Below are 27,025 nucleotides of genomic sequence, written 5' to 3' on the forward strand. Positions count from 1 at the left end.
TTGGAGAAGACTCTTGAGAGTCCCTTGGACTGCAAGGAGATCCAACCAGTCCATTCTAAAGGAGATCAGCCCTGGGTGTTCTTTGGAAGGAATGATGCTAAAGCTGAAACTCCAGTACTTTGGCCACCTCATGTGAAGAGTTGACTCGTTGGAAAAGACTCTGATGCTGGGATGGTTTGGGGGCAGGAGGAGAAGGGGACAACAGAGGATGAGGTGGCTGGATGGCATCACAGATGCGATGGACGTGAGTTTGAGTGAACTCCGGGAGTTGGTGATGGACAGGGAAGCCTGGTGTGCTGAGATTCATGGGGTCGCAAAGAGTGGGACACGACTGAGCAACTGAACTGAATTGAAACACAAATGTCCTCCAGGACTCCACATGGGCTCTGTGTGTGGTACAATGTTTCCCTTTCTCTCCAGCTGAGGACTTCCTGTTCTGTGTCAGGTTTTAATACCTGAACATCAAGGCCAGGTCTCTGTGCTTAGCATGTTGAGAGGTGTGATGCTGGGATGTGGGGAGACCCCTACAGTGAGTCTGCTACTGGTTTTGCTCTGATGTGTTACCCTCTGCTAGACGCTGTGTCTCCAACTAAAAGAATGTAGCAATTGCCACAGGTCTGAAATGTGGGCAAGAGCGTGGCTCCTGCAGCTGCCTGTTCAGCCCTGGGCAGTCAGAGTGCAGACAGTCCCGGCCCCTTCTCTCCTCTGCACCTGTGGTGGCTGGTCCCCTCCTGGACACCAGCAGGCGCTCAAGCTCAAAGAACATGTCCCCTGTCCCTGTGGTTTCTACAGGGGAAGACCTCAAACCAGGGGCTACCTTATTTTACATTATCAGGTGGTGCTAGTGGTAAAGAACCTGCCTGCCAATGGAGGAGACATAAGAGATGTGGGTTCAATCCCTAGGTTGGGAAGATCTCCTGGGGGAAAGGCATGGCAACCCGGTCCAATATTTTTGCCTGGGAAATCCCTGGATGGAGGAGCCTGGCAGGCTAAAGTCCATGGGGTCACAAAGAGTTATACACGACTGGGGCGACTTAGCACAGACATTTAACAGAAATCACTGCAGGCACATATTGAAGCATTAGTGCATGTTGAGGGGTAGGGGGTGGAATTCATTTGTGTGTCCTACGCTGTCCTAAACCCTCACACTCGCATACAAAGACTTGAACTTCAGCCATTTCTACTTTAAAATTTTCATAATGTAAAAATATAACCAGGAAAACTAATTTTAGACTTTACATTGAAGAAGCATATTATTAGGAAGCAGTTAAAAGCTATCAGTCTCATGTTTAAATTGCTGTAGAAGCCAATATGTTGCTCAATATTTTTTTGAAGGCTGGTGACCCAGAGCAGGAAGTGGAGATTGTCAAGGCTGCAGGATTTCACACTAAGCCTTGGCTGTGAGGCTGTCATCTTGCAAACTTCCCAAAACCACGAGGAGGAGTTCACCTTCTCTGCAGTCTGTTTCATTTATAAATATTGTTGTTGTTGTTTAGTTAGCCATGTCTGACTCTTTGTGACCCCCTAGACTGCAGCCTATCGGGCTCCTCTGTCCCCCTGGGATTCCCCAGCTGAGAACACTAGAGTGGGTTGCAGTCCCCCCACTCCAAGATTGTAACCGCAGAGCTGCATGTAAACTATGTGTGATGTGCTTCCCTCCACAGTGGTGAACTGCTCAGACCCAGGCTTGGTGGAAAACGCCATTCGTCACGAGCACCAGAACCTCCCTGAGGGTTTTGAGTATGGAGTGACTGTTGTATATCAGTGCAAGAGGGGCTTCTACCTGCTGGGATCTTCCGCCCTCACCTGCATGGCGAACGGCCTGTGGGATCGCTCTCTGCCCAAGTGTCTGGGTGAGTGGGGTCGTCTGGCCTTCAAAGAACACTGCCAACACAACATATGTAGTTTTTTTTTTTTTAATACTATTGAAAAAGGTATTGATTTTTTATTCTGTCCTCCTGACCCCATCACAAATCATATTAGTTTTTATGATATCTTTAAGAAGGCAAGGGACTCGGTCAGCTCTGCCTGGACCCTGTTTTCCCTGTGTCCTCTCATCAGTGCTCGTTTCCTGCTTCAGCCCAGCAGGTGGGCAGATCCTCTGGTTCACCCGGGTGCCAGCAGCCTCCAGACTGTGCCTCTTGCAACACGCTGCCTCCCTGGGGACCCAGGTTCAGAGATACTGCAAAAGGCTATAGTATGGAGTCTCCATCTATGGACCCAGTATCTGTGGCCAGAAGTGTGGAGCACTCTGGGGGCCTCACTTGTCTCATCAGCACTTCCAGGACAGTCCAGTGTGAGCCTGATAAAGAAGACGGCACCCTGGTTGGCACTTCCTCCTGACCCTTAGGTTTAACCAAGAGGAAGAGCGGCGGGGTGCTCTTCCGGGCAGACAGAATTACAGGTCATGGCTCTAGCTTCCCAGAAAACGTTATTAACAGTATGCAGATGAGCAAGGACATTTTCTTTTTCACCCCAGTAGCTACCTTATTGCTTTCTTTCCCTTGAAATAGCATATTGTCCTTGAGTTCAAAGAGAATCATCTTGTGTCTTTTTAAAACAGAGTCTGAAAATTAAGGAAAGGGAGTCACTCTCCTTGGTCTTTTAAAAATCAGAAACAAAACCATTCTTAAAATCAATATATTTTTAGTATTCATTTTTCATGTATACAGAAAACGGGAAATGACAATTACATTATAAATTGAAATACTGAAAAAAGGTGGTAGTCCATTTTAGTCCTCTTGATTACAGCATTTTCAGTACATTTTCAGAGTGGACTGGTGCCGGAGACTTTTTTCCTTCAAGTCGGGGTCCCTCAAAGCCCTTTGAATCTGCCTGAAAACCTGTGTCAAATTCTAAGTGTAACAATACAGTTAATTCTTATGGAGAAAGAAAGCGATGACTTTCAAAAACAAATGTACAAGTTTATTTGACCAAAAACAAATAAATAAATAAACTATGAATGTGTTACAGTTCTCATCAAATTTTATGTGTTCAGTTTTCTGTGCCTTCACACATGGGAACTTTTCAGAGAAATCAGTTTTATTTTCTCCCCAAAGATTTGCCTAGCCTCTTCCCCGGCCTCCCCGAGACTTCCATTAGTGGTTGTGATTATGCCCCTGTGCCCCAGACCTCCAGGAACCAGCTTTTCACTGATCTCGTTTTCCAAATTGGTGAGTTCCCACCGCTGTTATTAACCGCTGGAGCTATGGGAATTTGGGAACACATGCTTTCCAAGGAGAGCATTTTTACCACAGGCTCTGCAGCAGCTGGCCACCCTCTCTATTTGTGATGTTGTATGGTTCACTGATTTTTATTTTCTCTTTTATTTCACCTGGAACTGATCATTCACCAACCATGTCACTGATTCTGCTCTAGTTAGCTTCTTTTTAGGACTCCAGATAAACTCCTGTTCTCCGACGAGTGGATGTCAGGATGAGAGAGTGTCAGGGGAGGGCGAATGTGACTCGGGGCACTGGGGCCTTTCTGAAACCTGCCTCTCTGGTTGGTGTCGCTCTGCGGTTGCCGATGACCAAATGCAATCTCTCTTGGATGTAAAATCAGCTCCCTTTGGATCATTTCTGGCACCCTCAGTCCAATTAATAGCTTACAGTGAACGATGTTGAATTCGTGATCTCTGAAGAAGAAGATTTAGCTTCAGAACCAGGGACTAGGCTTGATCACTCAAGATATTTTGTATAGCAGAGTTTTATTAAAGTATGAAAAGGGACAGAGAATGCCTCTGACATAGACATCAGAAGGGGGACAGAGAGTGCCCCACTTGCTAGTCCTAGGAAAGGGAGTTATATACTTTTTTAATTGGTCATTACAATAAATCAAAAGAATGTTTCAAGTTTGTAAAGATCTTACTAGATGCACTCCCACAATTTACATTTTAAGATAACAAGATTAGTCAGAAGGTTTTCAAGAAGGAGAGTGTGTCCTCAAGCAGGATACATTATTGTTATATAATCCATAGTATAGAGTTTAAACTGAGTTGTTTGTTGTATAACCATCAGTTCTAGGCTTAAAGAAAAAAAAAATTTTTTTCTTTTATAAGATTAAGACTACAGACTGTAGAGGGGAAAAAAAAGAGAGAGATGTTTGTCCTTTCCTCCTCCTTGAGAACTCCAGACACCTCTCTCCTCCTCAGGAACCCGGGACTTCTTATCAACCTGCCTCTCATTCCTCCTTTTTCTTTTAGGAGAGTTATGTTGCCAAGGGAAAGGGGCATTGTTTTCATTTCATAACTACTTCCTGGTTTTGAGAGGTGTCGTCCCTAAATTTTTGAGGCAACATATTCTCCTAACCCTCATTTTGAGGGTCTCAGATCCCAGGGCCCCAAGTAATAGTTGAAGGAGGTCATGGTAGTTGTAGGAGCCTGGACAATCATTTGTAACTTAAAAACTCAGACAGTTAGAAACAAACCCCATTATACAGGTCTAGATGTAAGGCAAAATAGTCATTAAACCAAGTTAAAACATAATCAAATTTAAAAGTCACATTATGTCCATAGTTACATCAGTCCATCTTAGGATTGTTGGATGTCATTGCAGAGTTGAGGAAAGTCCTTTCCTTGATGAGGAGAAACACACCTTGTTAAGCCTTCAATTGATGAGCAGGAGAGTGTTCCACAGACCCAGAAATTAGACCAATTGTGGAATGCAGCGTAGAAATAGCCCAGGAAAAGAAGGCATTGTCTTGAGGGTCAAACAGCAGACTCAGGACTTTTGGAGTCAGCAGAAGCAAGCCCACATATATTTTCAGGCCCATCTCGGTTCCTGGCTCAAACAGTGGCTTGTTTGACTCAAAGGCTGGGGCAGGAGTTAACCTCCTTGTAAACTCTGTTGAAAAGCTAAAAGCTGAGTCACATAGTTAATTCTAAGGCTTCCAGATCTATGACAATATCTATCACAGGGACACTCCTTTCTTCTTAGGGGCAGCTCAAGCTCTCTTTAAAGCTACGGGTAAAACTTTAAACCAACAGTCTTGTGTTTCCTGAGTTACTTTATGCAGATGCCTCAATTATGTCATTAGCCTTTTTAACCTTTTCTGAAAATTGGGGTCTCCAGGAACAGTGTAAGTGATATTCTATTCGTAAAGCTTTTGACACCCCTTGAGTTACAGCAGCTTTAAAGATGGAGCCATTCTTGCTCTGAACTTTAGAGTGTAAGATCCCGCTTACATCATGAGAAGTCAGTACAGTAAGATTTTGTCCATTAGTTAACTTAAGAGCTTTAGTCATTAGCAAAACAAAAGTAGCAACTACCCTTAAGCAATGTGGCCATAGCCTTTTTTCAATCACAAACAAAGTAAACTCTGATCCTGTGGGCAAGCTCAAAGCAGGAGCCTGCAAGAAAGAAGTTTGAGCCTTAAAAGCCTTTTGAATCTCTGGGGGACCAAACCAGCTTGTTGGTTTGGGCCTGCTGAGTTTCAGTTAAAAGTTTATTATAAAGGCCCAGCAAGTTCCCCATAACCCAGAATCCAAATGCAGCAACAGCCTATAATGCCCAAGAATCCTCTCAATTGTCTTAATGTCATAGGTAGAAGATGATTTAATAGAGGTTTAACTCTAGAAAGCAACTTTCAAATCAGTGACTGAACTATATTTGGCTCGTCCAAGAACTTCAGACAATAAGGTATAAGGATCAGGCACTTATTATTTATATATCTTAAATTAGTCTCTATTTATCATTTGACATTTTTACATCCAAAATAGCAGTGTTGTATGGACTATTACAGAGAATTAATAGCCCCTGTTCCTTTAAATTTTCAATGATGGGTTTTAACCCTTCCTTAACCTCAAGCTTTAGTGGATACTGCTTTTGATATGGAAATAGGTGAGGGTCTTTGAGCTTGATAACTACAGGAACAGCATTTTGTGCTAGACCTACAGTTTTTCCATCAGCCCACACTTTAGGATTTACATTTTGTTCAGTTAAAAAGGATGAGTTCCATATTTATGAAAACAGAGGCCTGGACCTTGTTCGGTATATCCCTCCCCAGAAGGGGTGAGGGAGGCTCCCAGCACAATTAGAAACTCGAGAAAATAGCACAGAGTCCCAGCTGCAGCTTAAAGGGTGACTGACATAATAGCGTTTGGCTCGTCCTGACAGCCGCATTACAGTAGTGGATCAGGAGGAAAGCGGGCCAGGGGCTTCCATGAGCACAGAGAAAGTTGCCCCAGGGTCCAAAGGAAAATCAACTGATTGGCCCCCACAGTTACTAATACCCAGAGTTCCTCAGGTGTAATTAGGAAGGGGGCTTGCTTGGGCATCCCCAGGCACCTTCAGTCCCCATTGTCTTGAGAGTCCGACCTCTGAGGCCTAAACCTTGGAGGGCAGTCTCTCCTCCAGTGTGGTCCTTTGCGGACCAGACACAGAGCTGTGGGTGGCTTAGATGCCTGAGGGCAATCCCGCTTGAGATGCCCCCTCCTTCCCACAGTAATAACAAGTCCGTCCCTTTTCACCTGGGTCCCTCTGGGCGTTTTCCCTCAGACTGTTTCAAATCAGGTCTAACAGCCATTGTTGGGGCTTCAGTCTTTGGCCTGGTTCTTCTTTCTTCCTATTTTCTTCCTCATATTTTCTACCATAATACACTGTCTGAGCCAGCTGCAAGTTTTTCTAAAGACTGATTTGGTCCAGGCGCTTGTTTTTGTAGCTTACAGCAGATAGCTAGAGCTGACTTAGTGAGAAATCTATCTTTTAAGATAATTTCTCTCTCTGTACTTTCAAGATCAACATCAGTTTTCATTCCAATCCCAAAGAAAGGCAATGCCAAAGAGTGTTCAAACTACCACACAATTGCACTCATCTCACATGCTAGCAAAGTAATACTCAAAATTCTCCAAGCCAGTTTTCAACAATACGTAAACTATGAACTTCCAGATGTTCAAGCTGGTTTTAGAAAAGGCAGAGGAACCAGAAATCAAATTGTCAACATCTGCTGGATCATCGAAAAAGCAAGAGAGTTCCAGAAAAACATCTATTTCTGCTTTATTGACTATGCCAAAGCCTTTGACTGGATCACAATAAACTGTGGAAAATTCTGAAAGTGATGGGAATACCAGACGACCTGAGCTGCCTCTTGAGAAACCTGTATGCAGGTCAGGAAGCAACAGTTAGAACTGGACATGGAACAACAGACTGGTTCCAAACAGGAAAAGGAGTATGTCAAGGTGTATATTGTTACCATGCTTATTTAACAGATATGCAGAGCACATCATGAGAAACGCTGGACTGGAAGAAGCACAAGCTGGAATCAAGATTGCCGGGAGAAATATCAATCACCTCAGATCTGCAGATGACACCACCCTTATGGCAGAAAGCAAAGAGGAACTAAAGAGCCTCTTGAAGGTGAAAGAGGAGAGTGAAAAAGCTAGCTTAAAACTCAACATTCAAAAAGCCAAGATCATGGCATTCAGTCCAATCACTTCATGGTAAATAGATGGGTAAACAATGGAAACAGTGACCGACTATTTTCTTGGGCTCCAGAATCACTGCAGATGGTGACTGCAGCCATGAAATTAAAAGACACTTATTCCTTGGAAGAAAAGCTATGACCAATCTAGATAGCATATTAAAAAGAAGAGAGTTTAATGCTGACAAAGGTCTGTCTAGTCAAGGGTATGGTTTTTCCAGTACTCATGTATGGATGTGAGAGTTGGACCATAAAGAAAGCTGAGCGCTGAAGAAGTGATGCTTTTGAACTGTGGTGATAGAGAAGACTCTTGAGAGTTCCTTGGCCTGCAAGAAGACCCAACCAGTCTATCCTAATATTCATTGGAAGGACTGATGTTGAAGCTGAAACTCCAATACTTTGGCCACCTGATGGGAAGAACTGACTCACTGGAAAAGACCCTGATGCTGGGAAAGATTGAAGGTGGGAGGAGAAGGGGACGACAGAGGATGAGATGGTTGGATGGCATAACCGACTCAATGGATGAGTTGGTGATGGACAGGGAAGCCTGGCATGCTGCAGTTCATTGGGTCACAAAGAGTCGGACCTGACTGAGTGACTGAGCTAAACTGAACTGATAGAGTTTAAACTGAGTTTTTTATTGTGTAATCATCAGTTCCTGGCTTTGAGAAAAAATGTTTTATGTGACTAAGAAATGTAGAGAAAAAAATAAAGACATTTGTCCTTTCCTCCTCCTTGAGAATTCCAAACCCCTCTCTCCTCTTCGAGAGACCCAGACCCTTCTCTCTTCCTCGGGAGCCCCAAACCTCTTATCAATCTGCCTAGGAATTGACTGTCTCACAGTTAGCTTTTTGATCATGTATAATTTTTTTTAGTGGTTAACCCTAAAAATTTTGGACTTTACAAAAAGAAAGATAGAAGTCTTTACCATCCTGTGGTATTCTAGATTTTTCCTTTTTGAGGAATAATTATGATCAGATGATGGGCCACATTTGGTATAAAGAAATGAATGGAATACTTGGGTTAAAAATTAATCAGTAATTTATTATTACTTTTTAACTTAAGCATTTTATTTTTATTAAAGTAAAAAATTTAATAGAGGAGATAGATATATATATATATATATATATATATATCTCTGATTCACTTTGTTGCACAGCAAAAACTAACATAATATTATAAAGCAACTAGACCCCAATTTAAATGTACTTAAGACAAATACTAACAAGGAAAAATTGTTAGAATGGTCTCTCTAGACTGTGATCTGGAAGAGGGAGCAGATTTGACTTGAGTTTTGTCGTCCCCATGCAAAGCATACTAACTGAAGAAATAATGGTGATAGCTTTGGCGGGTCTGTGGTAGTCTCTACCATTTTGTATGAACACCGCTTACTTAGTATACAGCTAAGGGCAGATGGAAAAATTTAGGTAGATGACTTTCTTTTTCAAAATTTCAATGTCAATTTCTACCTTCAGCAAAGCTACCTTAATAAAAAAACAAACAAACAAAAAGCTTCACTGACGGAGCCTTTCCTGGTCTTCAGTAATGTGTGAGGGAGGGTCATCTGGAAGTTGATGTTTCTCATCCACAGGGTACCAGGGATGTGTTTTCGTTAATAGGCGGTGATCATATGAGTCTCTGAAGTACAGTGACCAACACAGAGCAGCTTAACAGGAACAATGTACTTATTGATTATTTTCTTTTCTTCTTAAGTGATATCGTGTGGACACCCTGGTGTCCCTGCCAACGCCATACTCACAGGAGACCTGTTCACCTATGGGGCCGTGGTCCACTACTCGTGCCGAGGGAGCCGCAGTCTTGTGGGCGACAGCAGCAGAGCCTGCCAGGAGGACAGTCACTGGAGCGGAGCCCTGCCCCACTGCACAGGTGGGCTGGCGCGGGCAGTCGTCCACTGCGCGGACACGGACTGGCGGCGCCCGTCTCCAAAGTGGTTACTAACCCATTCCAGCCGAGCACACCCCTAGGACACATCGCTGGCACCTGCGGCTTCTTCTCTTTGAATGAATGCATGTCCCAGCATAGTTTCTCCTGCTGGATCCCCGGGAGCCTCCCACCCCTGACTAGGAAGCCTGCTCGCCTTGACTCAGCTTGCCCTCCCTTTTCTCTCCTTCTGCTTCCTCTCAGTTCTTCCACATCTTTCCTATCTCCACCATCAACAATCACATCGGTCCTGTTTAGAAAAGAAATCATCTTAATTCTTCCATGAATGTTTCATAATAACTCAGTGGATCAGACCTCTTATTTGATTTTTTTATTCCCAACACACGTTCCCCCATCTCCTTGTGGGCATCCTCACCAGCATTTCCAGTGAGCAATTCCTGCACTCACTGTCCCCAGTGTTTTGTTTCTTCCAAAGAATATCAATTATTGTCACTGCTGCTGCTGCTGCTGTGTCGCTTAGGTTATGTCTGACTCTGTGCGACCCCATAGACGGCAGCCAACCAGGCTTCCCCTCCCTGGGATTCTCCAGGCAAGAACACTGGAGTGGGTTGCCATTTCCTTCTCCAATGCATGAAAGTGAAAAGTGAAAGTGAAGTCGCTCAGTCGTGTCCGACTCTAGCGACCCCATGAACTGCAGCCTACTAGGCTCCTCCATCCATGGGATTTTCTAGGCAAAAGTACTGGAGTGGGGTGCCATTGCCTTCTCCGATTATTGTCACTACCATATTTTAATAAACTATTTTGATTTTAGTTACATATAAACAATTTCTTAGAGTCTTCTACTTTTTTTTTCACTTTTATTTTATTTTATTTTATTGTTTAACTTTACAATATTGTATTGGTTTTGCCATATATCAAAATGAATCTGCCACAGGTATACATGTGTTCCCCATCCTGAACCCTCCTCCCTCCCCATACCATCCCTCTGGGTCATCCCAGTGCACCAGCCCCAAGCATCCAGTATCGTGCATCGAACCTGGACTGGTGACTCGTTTCATATATGGTATTATACATGTTTCAATGCCATTCTCCCAAATCATCCCACCCTCTCCCTCTCCCAAAGAGTCCAAAAGACTGTTCTATACATCAGTGTCTCTTTTGCTGTCTCGTACACAGGGTTATTGTTACCATCTTTCTAAATTCCATGTATATGCCTTAGTATACTGGATTGGTGTTTTTCTTTCTGGCTTCACTCTGTAAAATAGGCTCCAGTTTCATCCACCTCATTAGAACTGATTCAAATGTATTCTTTTTAATGGCTGAGTATACTCCATTGTGTATATGTACCACAGCTTTCTTATTCATTCATCTGCTGATGGACATCTAGGTTGCTTCCATGTCCTGGCTATTATAAACAGTGCTGCGATGAACATTGGGGTACATGTGTCTCTTTCAATTCTGGTTTCCTCGGTGTGTAGGCCCAGCAGTGGGATTGCTGGGTCATAAGGCAGTTCTATTTCCAGTTTTTTCTGGAATCTCCACACTGTTCTCCATAGTGGCTGTACTAGTTTGCATTCCCACCAACAGTGTAAGAGGGTTCCCTTTTCTCCACACCCTCTCCAGCATTTATTGCTTGTAGACTTTTGGATCACAGCCATTCTGACTGGCATGAAATGGTACCTCATAGTGGTTTTGATTTGCATTTCTCTGATAATGAGTGATGTTGAGCATCTTTTCATGTGTTTGTTAGCCATCTGTTTGTCTTCTTTGGAGAAATGTCTATTTAGTTCTTTGGCCCATTTTTTGATTGGGTCGTGTATTTTTCTGGAATTGAGCTGCAGGAGTTGCTTGTATATTTTTGAGATTAGTTGTTTGTCAGTTGCTTCATTTGCTATTATTTTCTCCCATTCTGAAGGCTGTCTTTTCACCTTGCTTATAGTTTCCTGTGTTGTGCAGAAGCTTTTAAGTTTAATTAGGTCCCATTTGTTTATTTTGCTTTTATTTCCAATATTGTGGGAGGTGGGTCATAGAGGATCCTGCTGTGATGTATGTCAGAGAGTGTTTTGCCTGTGTTCTCCTCTAGGGGTTTTATAGTTTCTGGTCTTACGTTTAGATCTTTAATCCATTTTGAGTTTATTTTTGTGTATGGGGTTAGAAAGTGGTCTAGTTTCATTCTTTTACAAGTGGTTGACCAGATTTCCCAGCACCACTTGTTGAAGAGATTGTCTTTAATCCATTATATACTCTTGCCTCCTTTGTCAAAGATAAGGTGTCCATAGGTGCGTGGATTTATCTCTGGGCTTTCTATTTTGTTCCATTGATCTATATTTCTGTCTTTGTGCCAGTACCATACTGTCTTGATGACTGTGGCTTTGTAGTAGAGCCTGAAGTCAGGCAGGTTGATTCCTCCAGTTCCATTCTTCTTTCTCAAGATTGCTTTGGCTATTCAAGGTTTTTTGTATTTCCATACAAATTGTGAAATTATTTGTTCTAGCTCTGTGAAGAATACCATTGGTAGCTTGATAGGGATTGTATTGAGTCTTCTACTTTTGTGCTGTAATAAAGAAAATCTTTCTCACAGGATTTCCAGAATATTATGACTGTGGCCGTGTTTGATACACATTTACATAAAACTTCATTCTCTGTAAACACAACAGCCCTGTTTTAAGCAGCATCGTCTACTGCCATATGTTTTGTGTCCTGCAGGAAATAACCCTGGATTTTGCGGTGATCCGGGGACCCCAGCCCATGGGTCTCGGCTTGGAGAGGAGTTTAAGGCCAAGAGCCTCCTGCGCTTCTCCTGTGAAATGGGCTACCAGCTGCGGGGCTCGGCCGAGCGGACGTGTCTGCTCAACGGGTCCTGGTCAGGACTGCAGCCCGTGTGCGAGGGTGAGTGGGTCCCAGCCTGAAAGTCAGAGCTCCAGGTTGAAACCGGGTAGCTCACTCTGAAATGACCAGTGACATTCTGCTACATCTTACAGGTTATGCTGTTTCTACAATTACCTTGTTTTCCCCTCAAACATAAGAGAATCATCAGGAAGTCTTCTCCTGGTGACCGTCTCTGTGTGGTGCTCAGGGTGTTATGGCTGGTGGGGCTGAGAACGCAGGTGAAGGTGCTGTGAGCAGGGCAGGTCCTGACAGGGGCTCCCTGCTGCTGGAAGTCATTCCGTTCACACGTTATTTCATCTATTGTTCGCCCTTGTCTTAGCTTCTTGAAAACTTAAACAGTGAAAAAAGTAAAGCAGTTGAGAGTCAGTCATGTTTTCCATAGAAATCTCACTCTGTTGCTGGGGTACTACACTATGAGTTCTTTCCCAACAAAGTATAAGTGAATTCACTTATTTGAATAGGCGAGCTTAACTAATTTTTACTTTATGATGTACTTATCCCAGACTATGCAAAGTGAAGTTGCTCAGTCGTGTCCGACTCTTTGCGATCCCATGGACTGTAGTCTACCAGGCTTTTCTGTCCATGGGATTTTCCAGGCAAGAGTACTGGAGTGGGTTGCCACTTCCTTCTCCAGGGGATCTTCCTGATTGAACCCAGGTCTCCTGCATTGCAGGCAGACACTTTACCCTCTGAGCCACCAGAGAAGCCCTATGCTTCCACCAGGGAAGACTATGCAAAGTGCTTTTTAAATAGCATTTAGTTTAGCAAAATGGTATCATCACTGACTCACTGGACATGAGTTTGAGCAAAGTTCAGGAGACAGTGAAAGACAGGGAAGCCTGGCATGCTGCAGTCCACAGGTCACAAGGACACAACTTAGCTACTGAATAACAGTTTAGCAAAAGTCAGAAATTCAAACAGATCCTATAAAATCCTTTTAAACTTTTCGCTTAAAATCTGTATACAAAAAGAAGTTACTAAAATGTTTCAATACTAACAATATTTATCAAAAATGCAGTGGTCCACAAAATTGGCTACTTCCAAATTGTACTGTACAGAAATCATTGGAAGTCAGGTGAGTGATAGTTCAGTTACACTTAGGAAAACCACAAATGATGTCTCAGAATAAACAACTAACCCCCTTCCTGCTTCCACATACACACTTAACAACTTTTAAAGCTGTGGAGAATGTATTGCTTTCTGTTTTTTCTTACTTGCTGACATAGGTCCATATCTTTGGGGCACATATTCTATTCTGTAGAAAGTGGAATTATCAGCAACTTTTCCATTGCCACTAAGGTTATCCATGATCTATGTACTCAATCCCTTGACTAAGGTCATCCCCCTCCTGATGGATTTACCTTCTATGAATCTATTTAAAAAAACATTAGATCTTGACGGACATTTCAATAAATTTTAAAACAAGGTTCATGAATTACAAAATAAAAACATCTGAAAAATTCTTAAGCATCAAAGAACTTAACTTTCTAATACATTTTCATCACTTTAAGTCATGTTTTCTTTTGTTACGATCTAGTCTTTGAATCACAGGCTCACTGACACAGCTTTCCAAATGGATATATCTTACCAAGTTGTGTAAATGTAACTACATCTTTGGGGTAACCCCTAATTCTCTTTCCCAGGAGATTATGATAAAGTTGTCATTTATTGAGGTAATGGACATGTGATTAAAGTGATAATAATGAAAATAAAAATACCAATATGACTGCCTCTATACAAGGTGGTAGCATTTTGCACTTAGTATGGCCTCTAAGGTGGCTCAGTGGTTAAGAATCCGCCTGCCAATGCTGAAGACGCAGGAGACACAGGTTCAATCCCTGAATTGGGAAGATCCCCTGGAGGAGGAAATGGCAACCCGCTCCTGTATTCTTGCCTGGAGAATCCCATGGACACAGGAACCTGGTGGGCTACAGTCCATGGGGTTGCAGAGTCAGACATGACTGAGCGCTCATGCACACATGTACTCTTACAACAGGGAGCAGTTATCTTTTTTATCCATTTCACAGTGAAGACACTACATGTTGGTAACTTGAATTGATCACTCACATTGACTTAACTTGTGTGAGCAGAGATTAAAACCTACAAATATTTAACTCAGTTTAACAGCAATCATCCTAATACAGCATGCCAAGTGAGCAATATTGATTCCAGTGAACAATAATGTGCATTTGGAATAAGTATGGTGCTATTTTCTTACAAACTGAGTAAAAGACAGTGATATTTTTTGAAAAGGAGGCACATTAAATAAATGTACTTTAAAAAAGATGTATTTATAAAGAAATTTTAACTTGTAACTTTCAAAATATCTCATTTTCCCTTTAACAACCCTAAATTCAGTTTCTTATTTTGCCTGTCAGTCTTTTTATGTCTCACAACATCAGGACCTTGATTTAAAAACAGGTATGTTGACCCTGTTTTCTGATCTCCACATTCATAGGCGTGATCATCAGTGAAAGTATCCCTGTCAGGGGAAAAAAAAAAGTTAAACATGAATTTGATAGTATCAAATTCAATATTAGAGGGGACTTTATAAACATTAGGGTATCATTATTATGAGGGACATTCCTTTATTGACAATATATTTGTCTATATATTAAGTTGAATATATTTCAACAGTCACCTGCTTTATTTTAGGATTAGTATCTCACAGGTCACTTTTGAAAATTGCTACATAGTTTTTAATAGCAGATATGACTGGAATAAAACATAGTGATATGGGTGTCTTTTGTTACAAGTTGGATCAGTATAATTCTTTGCTGTTTCAATTCATACTCCTGAACAATAACTGTGCATAGGAAGCAATGAATCAGTTTGTGCAATGGAGTGATGGTCTTAAATAGGCCAACAGCTTGGATTTTTGCAGTGAAATGTTCATTTCTGTCACAGCCATCGAAGCACTCTGAGCTTTAGAGAGTGTTAGGTATAGTCTGCCTCATGATTGGTAAACATACCTCATCTCAGATATCAACCAATAAACCACTGAACAATCTGTGTTAGAAGGGATTGTAACCCAGACTCACCAGGGAAGAGGGTTATAACTGGTTAGTTTATATCTGATGTAGATAAGTGAAAGTGAAAGTGTTAGTTGCTCAGTTGTGTCTGACTCTTTGTGACTCTATGGACCATAGCCCACCAGGCTCCTCTGTTCATGGAATTCTCCAGGCAAGAATACTAGAGTGGGTAGGCATTCTCTTCTCCAGGGGATCTTCCCAACCCAGGGATCAAACCTGGGTCTCCTACATGTCAGGCGGCTTCTTTACCATCTGAGCAACCAGGGAAGCATAGGTACAAGTGTAAAAGTACCAGCAAGTATACTCTTTATTTGTCAAACAAGATCTAGTCCAAATAAGATCTGAGAGTATGTGAATTTTTTAACATAATATGATCAGAAATTCCATAAACTTCTATTATAATGGACTTTATTTTGCAATGTTTTCTTCCATATTTTAAAGGAGAGTGTGTCTTTGTTCACAGGCTAGATTTGAAAGTGGAACATCTAAATAGGCCAGAATATTTGCAAATACTTTCGTCATTCTGAGAAAAGGGACTCATGATACATTCTTCTTATTAGAATTCACATCTTTGTATGTCTGTCTGTTGTGCATTATTGTGGGAGGAGTAAGAAGGAAAAATAACCATCTTTATGGGAAATAGGTTCAATGAAAAAAAGGCAAAATCCTGTAATGGATTGAGATCACACTGATACACACCCAGCAGCTGCTGAGTTTCCTTGTTTGCTGAGGAAGGAACGTACCTGATAGATACTCATAGAGTGTAGACCTGTCACACTGCCCATCTTAGCTGATTCTTCATGCCTATACGAAGCATTGTGGTCATTTAGAGAGATTTAAGGTGTGGCCATTCCAAAGCCAGTCGAGGTCTAGAACTTTTATAGGCTTCCCAATGGCTCAGTGGTAAAGAACCCGCCTGCAATGCAGAAGATGAAAGAGACTCAGGTTCTACCCTTGGGTGGAGAAGATCCCCTGGGTCAAGGAATGACAATCCACTACAGTATTTTTGCCTGGAATGTCCATTGGACAGAGAGAGCCTGGCAGGCTACCGTCCATGGGGTCGCAAAGAGTCAGACACGACTGAGCACTAATACAGAGCTTTTATAGACAGGAGGAGGGAGCTACATGCAGAAACAGCACAGACAGCTCTGACAGTCATCTGCAGGTCGGTCACCGGTGGTCTGACCAGCGTCGTTTGGTTGTTTAAGTACAGTCAGTCTTCAGTTCCAGGATCGGTTTGTTCCCATTTCCCTGAGGCCAGTTCTCAGACTTGTGGCAGCCTGTGTCATGGCTACAGTCTGGTCATCATGCAGTTAACTTCTCCACCTGGTAGGGGATTCCATTTCTACAAAAGAGCTCACAGGACCTGGATCACAGTTTTATCTATGGCCCTGGAGGAGGAACTGTTAAAGGTCCTTGACTTAATGACTAAACTGTTTTTATTTGGTCTTGTTGGACTGCTTTCTTTGGTTCTGCATCTTCTCACTTCTCTGATTAAACTTACTGTTTGGCTACAGTTTTTCTACAGACGAAAGGCAGGCAGAAGATGTGGGGGTGGGGAGAGGACCACAGTGTCCTTCCGATGACTTTTTAAATAAATGTGCAGTCTGTTACACAGATGGCCCTCGACCTCTCAAGTTTATCACGTGGTAACGGGTCTCCATGCTGTTCTGTCTCCCCACAGCTGTGTCCTGTGGGAACCCGGGGACGCCCACCCACGGCAAGATCATCAGCAGCGATGGCGTGCTGTTCTCCAGCTCGGTGGTCTACGCCTGCTGGGACGGCTACAGGACCTCAGGGCTGACCACTCGCCACTGTACCGCCAATGGGACCTGGACCGGCACGGCCCCCGACTGCACGCGTGAGTGGCCGCCGTCCTGGCCAAATCCAGGTCCCCACAGCAACTCGTACTTGACTGAGAAAAAGGAGTTGATTTTACAGAGGGCTGTATTGTTTAATCCCTAGGGAAAAAAGGATTCTGTCATACGTATGTTTGATAATATGACCACTTTCTAAGCACTTTCAGATTTTTCTTCACTTTCTTATTTATATGCTTAAAAATGCTTTGCCTGGCTGGTTGGGTTGATTATTACAAAACTGAGTTCAGAAAAAGCAAGGTTCCTTCTCTCTGTAGACCAGTTAGTCTGAAGGGAAATGGTGCAGGAGCCTGTTCTCTGATCTCAGCCTGTGTCTCTGTCCTTGACCTTGTGGGGTGACCCCTCACGACGTCTGGTTAAGGACAGAACGCGGGTGACAGCTGTCATCCACACAGAGAACGTCAGTGGAGTAGAAACAAGCGGTTCCAAACATGCAGCCTCCTGAGTGCCGGCCAGCGAAACCGTCCCCCAGATAGGCTGGTGTCGCTGTGCTCAGCCACCGCATCATCGCTCTGAAGAGCAGCTTAAGGAGAGGCACTTAAACAGAAACCAGGAATAAGTCATCCCGTGATGATACTGTGTCTCTCTGTTTGTTCTCTGCTGATTAGTCATCAGCTGTGGAGACCCAGGGACCCTGGCTAACGGCATCCAGTTCGGGACCGATTTCACCTTCAACAAGACGGTCAGCTACCAGTGCAACCCCGGCTACACCATGGAGCCCGTCACGTCCCCCACCATCCTCTGCACCAAGGACAGTACCTGGAATCACAGCAAACCAACCTGCAAAGGCGAGTGTCGGGGCTTCTCTTGTGTGTCACTCACACGTGGAGAGTCTTTATTCAGTTAACATTTTACATCAGTTTGCGAGCACCCGTGTAAACCTTCTATGTGCTCAGCATTCCTGTAAACTCATTCGCAAATATTAAATCACTTCCTTTTCTTACTACCTTAATCTTGGTTTTACAGCCTGGAGAGTGACTCACAGAGAGCTGCAGTAAATTCTCAGGGTTGCAGGTTAGGTCTCGGAGCCATTGGGCTTCAGGGCCAACTCTGGAGCCTGTGCTGTGAACCCAGCTCTGCTGTCTCGGTGTGCGTGGCTGTGTTGAGTCTGTGGCCGTCATCACGGGGTTGGAGAGGCGGGTCAGAGCCAATCATCAGATAGGGCAGAACAGTGGCAGAGACAGCCAGCGTCCTGATGCCTGGTGGGCCTCGGGCGCTGAGACTAATGAAGCCCCACAACGAGGAAGGGGTACAGGGAGGTTGATGACTTGGCTGGTGGACTTTCCAGGGAGACAGCGAACAGGCAGAAAGCATCCACGTGGCTGGGGGACCAGGGGGGCTAGCAGACCGCTGATGCAGGGCTAATCTGCAGGGTGAGTGTCTCCACTAGATCCACAGGGAGCTTCAGGCCTTCTCGGATGGGCGGGAGGGGCAGGGGCAGGAGAGGGCGTGGAGGCCGGCAGTGACCACCCAGGAGAAAGGGGCGTTTTATCGTCGTTAGACAAGGGAGGGGGCAGAGCTGGAGCTGGAGCAGCAGGAAACCTCAGGAGGAAGGTGCATCCTGTCGAGTCTTGTGAGGTCAGAGGAGCCCCCACCCCAAGGGCTGTTTACCCACTTCCAGCCTGGGCGGTTCTGGCGCATCCTGGTTTCCTCCCATCAGAGGGTGAGGAGCCCTGTCTTGTGTCCTTTCCAGCTTCAGTATTAACACCGTGCAGCTCTGTGGCAGGTGCTAAGAGGGTGTTTAATGCAGCTCACACTGTCCTGTTGGGAGCATTCTAGTCCAGTAAGTGTGTCCATGGCGCTTATCCCTAGAATGTCTGATCTCTGGACTTCAGATCCATTTGTGTGGATCTTGTCCCTCTGTTTGGTGTCTGTGGATTAACAATCCTTCCACAGCCATCCAGGCCCTCATGGAGGAGACCTCTCTCTTCTCCTGCTGGCCACCCTGTCCACTCCTCCCTGGAGCCACATCACTCATCACCGTTCCCACCTGGGGGCCTGTCACCTGATCTCGACCTGTCTATAGACTGTTCCCCCAGTCTTCACTTAGGGGTTCTGCAGGAATCTTTGTTGAATGAGTGGATAGATGGAGAGAACGTGAATGGCAAGAGCAGGGCCCGTTTCCAGCTTCCAGGCGTGCACGTGTGGTTGTGTCTGTGTGTCTTTCTCACATGAGAAGGTGTGAGCACCTGTGAGAAAGTGCAGGTGAGGAAATAGGGCTGAGTCTCCTCTCCCGTCGCCTTCTGTGCCCAGACTGTCAGCGGCAAACCTCCTCCAGTGTGAAGTCTCGGAGCTCTTGGGTTTTCAGGGAGCTCTTAGACCAGGCGTCACAGAATAATGGCTGGAGTGGGCCAGGCAGATGCCAGCACCAGTGGGCAAGTCACTCCTGGGAAGCCCCTGGATGTGACAGAACCCTGGCAAAGCGGTTTCTCACAGGGTCATCTCTAACCACGCAAGTGTTGGTGCTCAATTCTTCAGCAAGTGCATCAGCAGCCTATGTCTTTTGGAAACTATATGCTATGTTTATATAAAGACTCTGGAGAAGGAAATGGCACCCCACTCCAGTACTCTTGCCTGGAAAATCCCATTGACGGAGGAGCCTGGTAGGCTACAGTCCACGGGGTCGCAAAGAGTTGGACATGACTGAGCAACTTCACTTCCACCTTCATGACTTTCACTTCTTTCTTTTGTATAAAGGAAAAAGTACAGATAAAGAAATTCTTACCATCTGTTTATATAAATTCAAATGCTTGTACTCATGTCGTAGGACCATGCTTCTGACTGAATATGCCTCTGGTAACCATTGTACAAAGACGTCAGTGGAACGACAGTCTTTCCTGTGTCTTATAGCCTGACACTGTCTTGTTTACTCCACCTTCTTTTATGGTGGGATATGTTTTGACTTTGCTTTTATGGACTTGATCTAAATTAATGAGCAAATGTTAGAGAAAAGTTTTATTATTTTGATTTGCTATCTTCTTCAGCAATTTGTCTATTAAAAAATTCAGCCCCTTGTAGATGTCTTTTGCAACATGGGTGAAATTAAAATGTGAGGCCTTGGAGCATTGTGTTGTGGTGGAAACTCTAGAATGTTGAATCCTGTTTGTTCTCTGACAGCCGTCATGTGTGGCCAGCCTCCTCCAGTCCAGGATGGGAAGGTGGAAGGAACGGACTTCCGCTGGGGTGCCAGCATCAGCTACAGCTGCACCCACGGCTTCCAGCTCTCCCAGCCCGCCATCCTCTCCTGCGAAGGCCAAGGCGTCTGGAAAGGCGAGGTGCCCCAGTGCCTGCGTAAGTCCTCAGGAGCACAGACCACAGCACACAAACCTCGGGCTGCAGTCTGAGGAGGAGAGCCTGTGGGACTCGTAGCCAGGGTGCAATAGGTTAAAGACTCCACGTTTGAGACCTGCTGCCCACGGGCAGATTCTGTGCTTTTCTTCATCATTGATTCCTAAGGATTTAATGCATGTATGTGCTTTGTGACCCATTGGACTATAGCCCTCTAGGATCCTCTGTCCATGGGCTTCTCTAGGCAAGAAGACTGGAGTGGGTTGCCATTTCCTTCTCCAGGGGATATTCCCTACCCAGGGATCGAACCTGCGTCTCCTGCACTTCAGGCTATTCTTTACCCACTGAGCCTTCCGTGGGGCTTAATGGGAGGATTTAACGGGAAGCAGTTAGAGAAGCTGAATAGATTAACCTGACCCAGGGGTACAGACTGTGCACTCACCTCCTAGTTGTCTCCTCTAGCTGTGTTCTGCGGGGACCCCGGCACCCCTGCCGAGGGGCGCCTCAGCGGCAAGACCTTCACCTACAGATCTGAAGTCTTCTTCCAGTGCAAGTCCCCCTTCCTCTTGGTGGGGTCGTCCCGGAGAGTCTGTCAGGCAGACGGCACCTGGAGTGGCGTCCAGCCCACCTGCATCGGTAATGATGGCAAGACAGCCCTGGGGGTGGGGAGAGGGCGTTTCATTCTAAAGCTGGAGTGTTTGTGGGCACACAGACGATGCTCTCCTGGGAGATGCTCTGTGCAGGCACTGACCAGCCACGCTGATGGCAGCCTCTTTTAAATCCTGTCGCGGAGCCTGGAGTTGACGTGACAAGTCATTTAAAAACAGCTCCTAGACTGTCTTACCCTGGCAGCCCCCTCTCTGCCCATGTCAGCTGACAACCACCATCTTCAGGGGAAAGACCAGTTTGCTGAAGATCTCACTGTTGCCATGGCACCAGAAGGGCCCCCCACTTCAGAGCCTGACACCCTATCCCCCAGCCCAGCCTCCAACCCCAGTAAACCACCTGCTCTGTCAGCCATGGCTGAAAGGGCTACAGGGTCACGCGAGCTCTGTTGACCTTCCAACATGAAGTGAAACTTACAAGTTAAAAGAGATTCTCTACATGACCTAAACCCTTCGTTTTTATACTAAATCTCTGTCTCTTAGGAAGGGTTCAGGTGGAAATTATACTGGTCAACAGTCACTGTGTCAGTGACACAGGAACCAGGACCCTCCCTGCCTCCTTCCCAGCCTCCCTCCACCTCACCCTGCAGACTGAATGAGTGAGGGCCGGCCGCTGCACGCACCCTGCTTCCCTGAGCAGGAGAGGGGCTTCTGCACACACGCAGCAAGCAGGGAATGACTTCTGTCCCTGGTTGTTTTCTAAGAAAGTAAATATCTATTTAAAAATACAGTGTCAACAATAATTTCTTTGAAATACTGCTTTTTCTAATAAAAGTTTACTGCTATTGGGCTAAAACTATTGCTTTATTTTAGCTATTTCTGAAAAACTAAAAAAAAATTTTTTTCTTCCCTCCAATAGGTTAGTTTCTCTTGAAAACACTTTTTTGAAGTTATCTATTTTGTTTTCCCATCCGCAGCTGGAGACCTCACATACTAAAGCCACTCAATGATCGCTAAAGTACTATAATTTTTTAGAAAAATATCACTGTTGGTCTACCATATGCTTTTATTTTGAAGCATTAAATATATTCCACATTTTTAAATCTTAGGAAAATTAGTTTAAGATGTTTAGAGTAGTATAATAGATGACCAAATTAGATGGTGATTAATTAAATCAACAAAAAATAAAAGATCATAATATGTAATTATTGAAGACTATATATATCATTAACTAACCAATACAGTATATCAGTAGAGAAAACTTAAACCAGAGAATGGAAAAGAATGTGTTTCTTCTGACACTGAAAATAATATTCAGGGCAATTTAGAGTCTGATAAAGCCCTAAAGATTAACATCTAAAGAAGTCAGAAAAAAGATGAAAATAGCAATTTAATTTTTAATTTTCTTGCAAAACATCTTGCCTACTTGTCAAAACACAATTTTCTGAATTTTGTAAGACCTTTTAGTAAAAATATTAGAATTCCTGTAATAACCATATCTGGTTCTCTCTGATTTATTATTATTATTATTGTGAATTTCAGATCCTGCTCATAACACCTGTCCAGACCCTGGTACTCCACAGTTTGGAATACAGAATAGCTCAAGAGGATATGAGGTATTCCATTTTTTTTTTGCTATGTTTTTCTATATGTCAAAATGTAATTGATACTTAAATATACATGTGTTTATATAGCATATCTGACTCATGTTACATTTATATAGTCCATTCAGAGAGAATTTCTGCTTATTATTTTAACTGTTAGAACTGAGACAACTGTATCTTATTCACACAGGATTAATTGGCATATGAATTTCTGTTTGAAAGCATGTATATTTCTTTCTGTCTGCTGAATTGACACAGCAAATCTCAAATCAGGGTGATTTGCCACTGATTCACCTAAGACAACTCCACTTGGTGACCAGACAGAATAGGTGAATAACATTAAATTCCAGAGACAAAAACAGAAGAAAATGCCTTCAAAGTACATTAACATGAATATCAGAGAAATACCTGAAAATGGAAATTGAAGAAGCTTGAAATAAAATATTTCAACCATCTTAAGTAATTGAGTGATTTCAGGTTCTCTGATCAGATGGCTTTGAAAGCCAGAGCTGAATATACACACTGCTTTCAAGTTACTGTTCCCATTCATTGAGAATAAAAGTCTCTTCTTCAGCCACTTCTCCTCCTTTTTCCTGAAGTGTAAACTTCATTTGATTGCCCTGATGCCACACTGGCTCCTTCCTGACAGCCTTGGTTCACTCTGCAAGGGCAGCCTCACAGGTCCCCAAGGTTAAATCTAGTGCATTTTATGCAGGGTCTCGTGTGTGGCCTTACAGCTTCAGGTAACGTTTTCTGGCATATGCTGAACATATTGCAATTCCAGAAAATACAAGATGTGGGCGTTCTCACTAACTCACCATGAGAAACCCAAGTTGTGGTCACCCCTGGTTTCAGTGATCGCTAACTTGCCTGCATGTGGCCTGTAGTAGGTGAACCTTCATGACGATTGCTTTCAGTGACGCAGTCCTGTGATCTGCTGTGAGAAGCTAATCAGGAGGGGTGACCCACCATTCCCCTTATGACAGAGTAGTTACACTATCCTGGATAACAGGTTGGACCCAAGACAAGATTTACTAATCATTTAAAAACCCAGATGCTATCTTTTAAAGAGATGACTGAGACCATTAGAAGAATAGTTCTGGAGGATTCTATGATGGAGTCCTTATCAGTCTCCAAGCCAGTTCCCCCAAGTGCTAAAATAATTTGCTAACAAACACTAATTGCTTAGAATAGGACTTGTTTAGTCTCAAAGTCACATCTGACTCTTTTGCGACCCTAGGGACTGTAGCCCGCCAGGCTTCTCTGTCTATGGGGATTCTCCAGGCAAGAATACTGGAGTGGGTTGCCATTTCCTCCTCCAGGGGATCTTCCCAACCCAGGGATTGAACCCAGGTCTCCTGCATTGCAGGTAGACTCTTTACTTCCAAGCCACCTGGGAAGCCCAGAATAGGACTAGCAGAGGGGTAAAAAACAGTTATCACAAACTAAAGAGAGATAAGGCTAAAAGTAAAGAGAAAAGGCATACTTTTGTTACCCAAATAAACTGCTTCTAAATAATCATGAGTCACTGTATCTAAGACCTCACACGATCCATTGAACAACCTGTACTGTGTCTAACACTGCGAAGCAGGAGACGTGGGTTTGATCCCTGAGTTGGAAAAATCCCCTGGAGAAGGAAATGGCAGCTTAATCCAGTATTCTTGTCTGAGAAATACCGTGGACAGAGGAGCCTGGCAGGCTACTGTCCATGGGGTCACAAAACAGTTGGACACAACTGAGCAACTAAACAACAAGAACAACTATGTCTGATACTTTAGCCCACATTTTACATGTACACATTGATTCAGACCTGACCCTGGAGCGTGCTTTCCAGCGCGAGTGTGTCCACGTCACCTCTGAGCTTGGTGCTGGCTTTCCCCTCCAGGTTGGAAGCATGGTGTTTTTCCGATGCCGAAAAGGTTACCACGTCCAAGGCTCTACAACTCGAACTTGCCTGGCGAACCTGACATGGAGTGGCATCCAGACAGAGTGCATCCGTAAGTGTGACCCTGTGCAAGGGCAGGGCCTGTCCTCTCTCCAGCAGCTGAAAGAATTCACCTTCCTGAGAAACGAGAGGCTTATTTTTGTTTGCTTACTTTCCATTCCCTAAACTCATTTCTCAGAGTCTGACTCCCTAGAACCATCAGCAGCAGCACCCAGAGTTGGTTGAAGTTTGAATCTTGAGTGCCATCCTGCACACCCCTGCAGTATCTGAGGCTCTGGGGGCCAGGGGCAGGTCCGGTGAAGAGGAGCAGGGGGACCCCAGTCTGTAGTCCCCAGGCACCTCCAGTGATATCCAGGCCCCAAAGCCTGAGAAACTGTCCTTAACCAAAGACCAGTGAATAACATGCTGGTTAACACTCACCGAGAGGAAACCTGCTTGTGTTACTGCTCCCCTAGGATGTTCAGCTCAGGTCACTAAAGATCATGTGACTCATCAGAGTATTAATACACATCTTTAAACTATTCTTTTTGGAGTCCATATGAATTGATAATTCAAATACTTAGGACCAAGTTTTGTTTTGTGATTTAATCATTAGAATTAGGAGAAATGTAATGATTAGTAATCAGCCTTTCATCCTCTACCAATCTAGAGCAATGTAGTATCTAACTCTTACTAGGTTAGCTATATACAAATATCTTCTGAGTATGTAAGTTGTGAATTTTGTGTATTTATGTATCAGTATTTATTTCAAAGCTATCATCTCTATTCTAAATCTCTACATGAATCCTCTATGTGAATATTATACAGAGATATCACACATACATGCATGTATATGTATGTATATACACATAGGTGTGTGTGTCTGTGTGTGGAGCTAGCTAACATTAGGTCTTCATTACCTTGAAAATTTGGAGAAGGAAATGGAAACGGCTCCAGTATTCTTGCCTGGGAAATCCCATGGACAGGAGGCTGGCAGGCTACAGTCTATGGGGTCGCAAGAGTCGACCTAGTGACTAAACCACCACCACCTTGAAAGTCTGTCAAAGTGAAAAATATTACAATACTTTAAAAGATTGCATTAGTGACGTTAATCATATAAACTTGTTTTATAATACTTGGCCAAGTCCTTTATTTGAGACATAAATGTGCATTCTATAAAGAATGGTAAGTTATTTGAGATCAAGCATGGTGCTTCCCAGGGTGTGCTAGTGGTAAAGAACCCACCTGCCAGTGCAGGAGACATAAGTAAGTGACATAGGTTTGATCCCTGGGTCAGGAAGATCCCTGTAAGGAGGGCATGGCAATCCGCTCCAGTATTCTTGCCTGGAGAATCTCATGAACAGAAGAGTCTGGCAGCTACAGTCCATAGGGTCTCAAACAGTTGGACATAGCCCATGCAATTTAACACAGCACACACACAGCACAGCACATTATAACCTTGGGGCTTCCCTGGCGGCTCAGCAGTGAAGAACCTGGCTGCCAACGCAGGTTTGATCCTGCTGGGTAGGGAAGAACCCATGTGGAAGGGAATGGCAACTCACTCCAGATTCTTGCCTGGAAAATCCTATGGACAGAGGAGCCTGGCAAGCTACAGTCCATGGGGTCACAAGAGTCAGACACAACTTATCAAGTAAAAAACAAAAACAATTACAACCTTATTTATTCCTAAGTGATATTTTAAATAAAATAAGAATCTATATTTCAATTAATTTTCTAGACACACAGTGGATTTTGGCCAAAATTAATTATTCATTTAACTGAGCAGTAAATTTGCTAGTTGGCACTGGACAAAAACCAAAGCCTATTTTAAAATACACATTAATCTGTCTGTGTTTAGTTTAAAGGGCTGCTTTTTTTAAGAAACTTAACATATTATTTATCTTAGTGTTAGTTATTCAGTCATGTCCAATTCTGTGACCCCATGGACTGTGGCCCACCAGGCTCCACATTTGACTTGTCCATGGAATTTGAATGTCCATGTGTCCATGAACACAAGTCTGTCCATGGAATTCTCTAGGCAAGAATACTGGAGTGAGTAGCCATTCCCTTCTCCAGGGGATCCTGCATTGCAAACAGACTGTTTACCATCTGAGCCACCAGGGAGGCCCCACTTAGCTTAACAGTATGTCAAAAGTGTTTATTTTAAAGCTATGATTTCTAAATTTCTATACATAATTACATATATACATGTATGCAAAGGAGACTAGATAGACAGATGATAGATGATAAATAGAAGACAGACAGACAAGCAGAGACAGAGGAGGAGGAGAAAGTGAGGGGGGGTGGAGGGAGAGGAAGAGAGAGACCTGGCAACACCAAGGCTCTGCTGTGCTGTAAGCTGCAGAGACCAGAGTGTCAGTGATCTGTAAAGCTCCCGTATTCTCAATTTTAAATGGTATACTAACTTTATAGCCATTTCCATCTCTTTGTCTGTATTTCCTTTGACACACATGCTTAGGCTCCA

The 27,025-nt window shown here is 43.8% G+C and overlaps 1 protein-coding gene across 3 annotated transcripts in view; it reads left to right on the forward strand.

The window, feature by feature from the left end:
* The window catches only part of CSMD1 (CUB and Sushi multiple domains 1), a 2,066,326-nt gene that overhangs the window by 2,015,337 nt on the left and 23,964 nt on the right, over positions 1-27,025 (forward strand). For all 3 annotated transcript variants that reach the window (XM_025272930.3, XM_044938991.2, XM_044938996.2), the window contains 9 exons: positions 1,665-1,853; positions 9,133-9,306; positions 12,028-12,210; positions 16,927-17,103; positions 17,728-17,907; positions 20,237-20,410; positions 20,870-21,043; positions 22,555-22,628; positions 24,502-24,613. In XM_025272930.3, the coding sequence (XP_025128715.3) occupies positions 1,665-1,853; positions 9,133-9,306; positions 12,028-12,210; positions 16,927-17,103; positions 17,728-17,907; positions 20,237-20,410; positions 20,870-21,043; positions 22,555-22,628; positions 24,502-24,613 (1,437 nt within the window). The remainder of the gene's footprint in view (positions 1-1,664; positions 1,854-9,132; positions 9,307-12,027; positions 12,211-16,926; positions 17,104-17,727; positions 17,908-20,236; positions 20,411-20,869; positions 21,044-22,554; positions 22,629-24,501; positions 24,614-27,025) is intronic.

The sequence above is a fragment of the Bubalus bubalis genome, chromosome 1 (genome assembly GCF_019923935.1).
Source record: "Bubalus bubalis isolate 160015118507 breed Murrah chromosome 1, NDDB_SH_1, whole genome shotgun sequence".
NCBI lineage: Eukaryota > Metazoa > Chordata > Mammalia > Artiodactyla > Bovidae > Bubalus > Bubalus bubalis.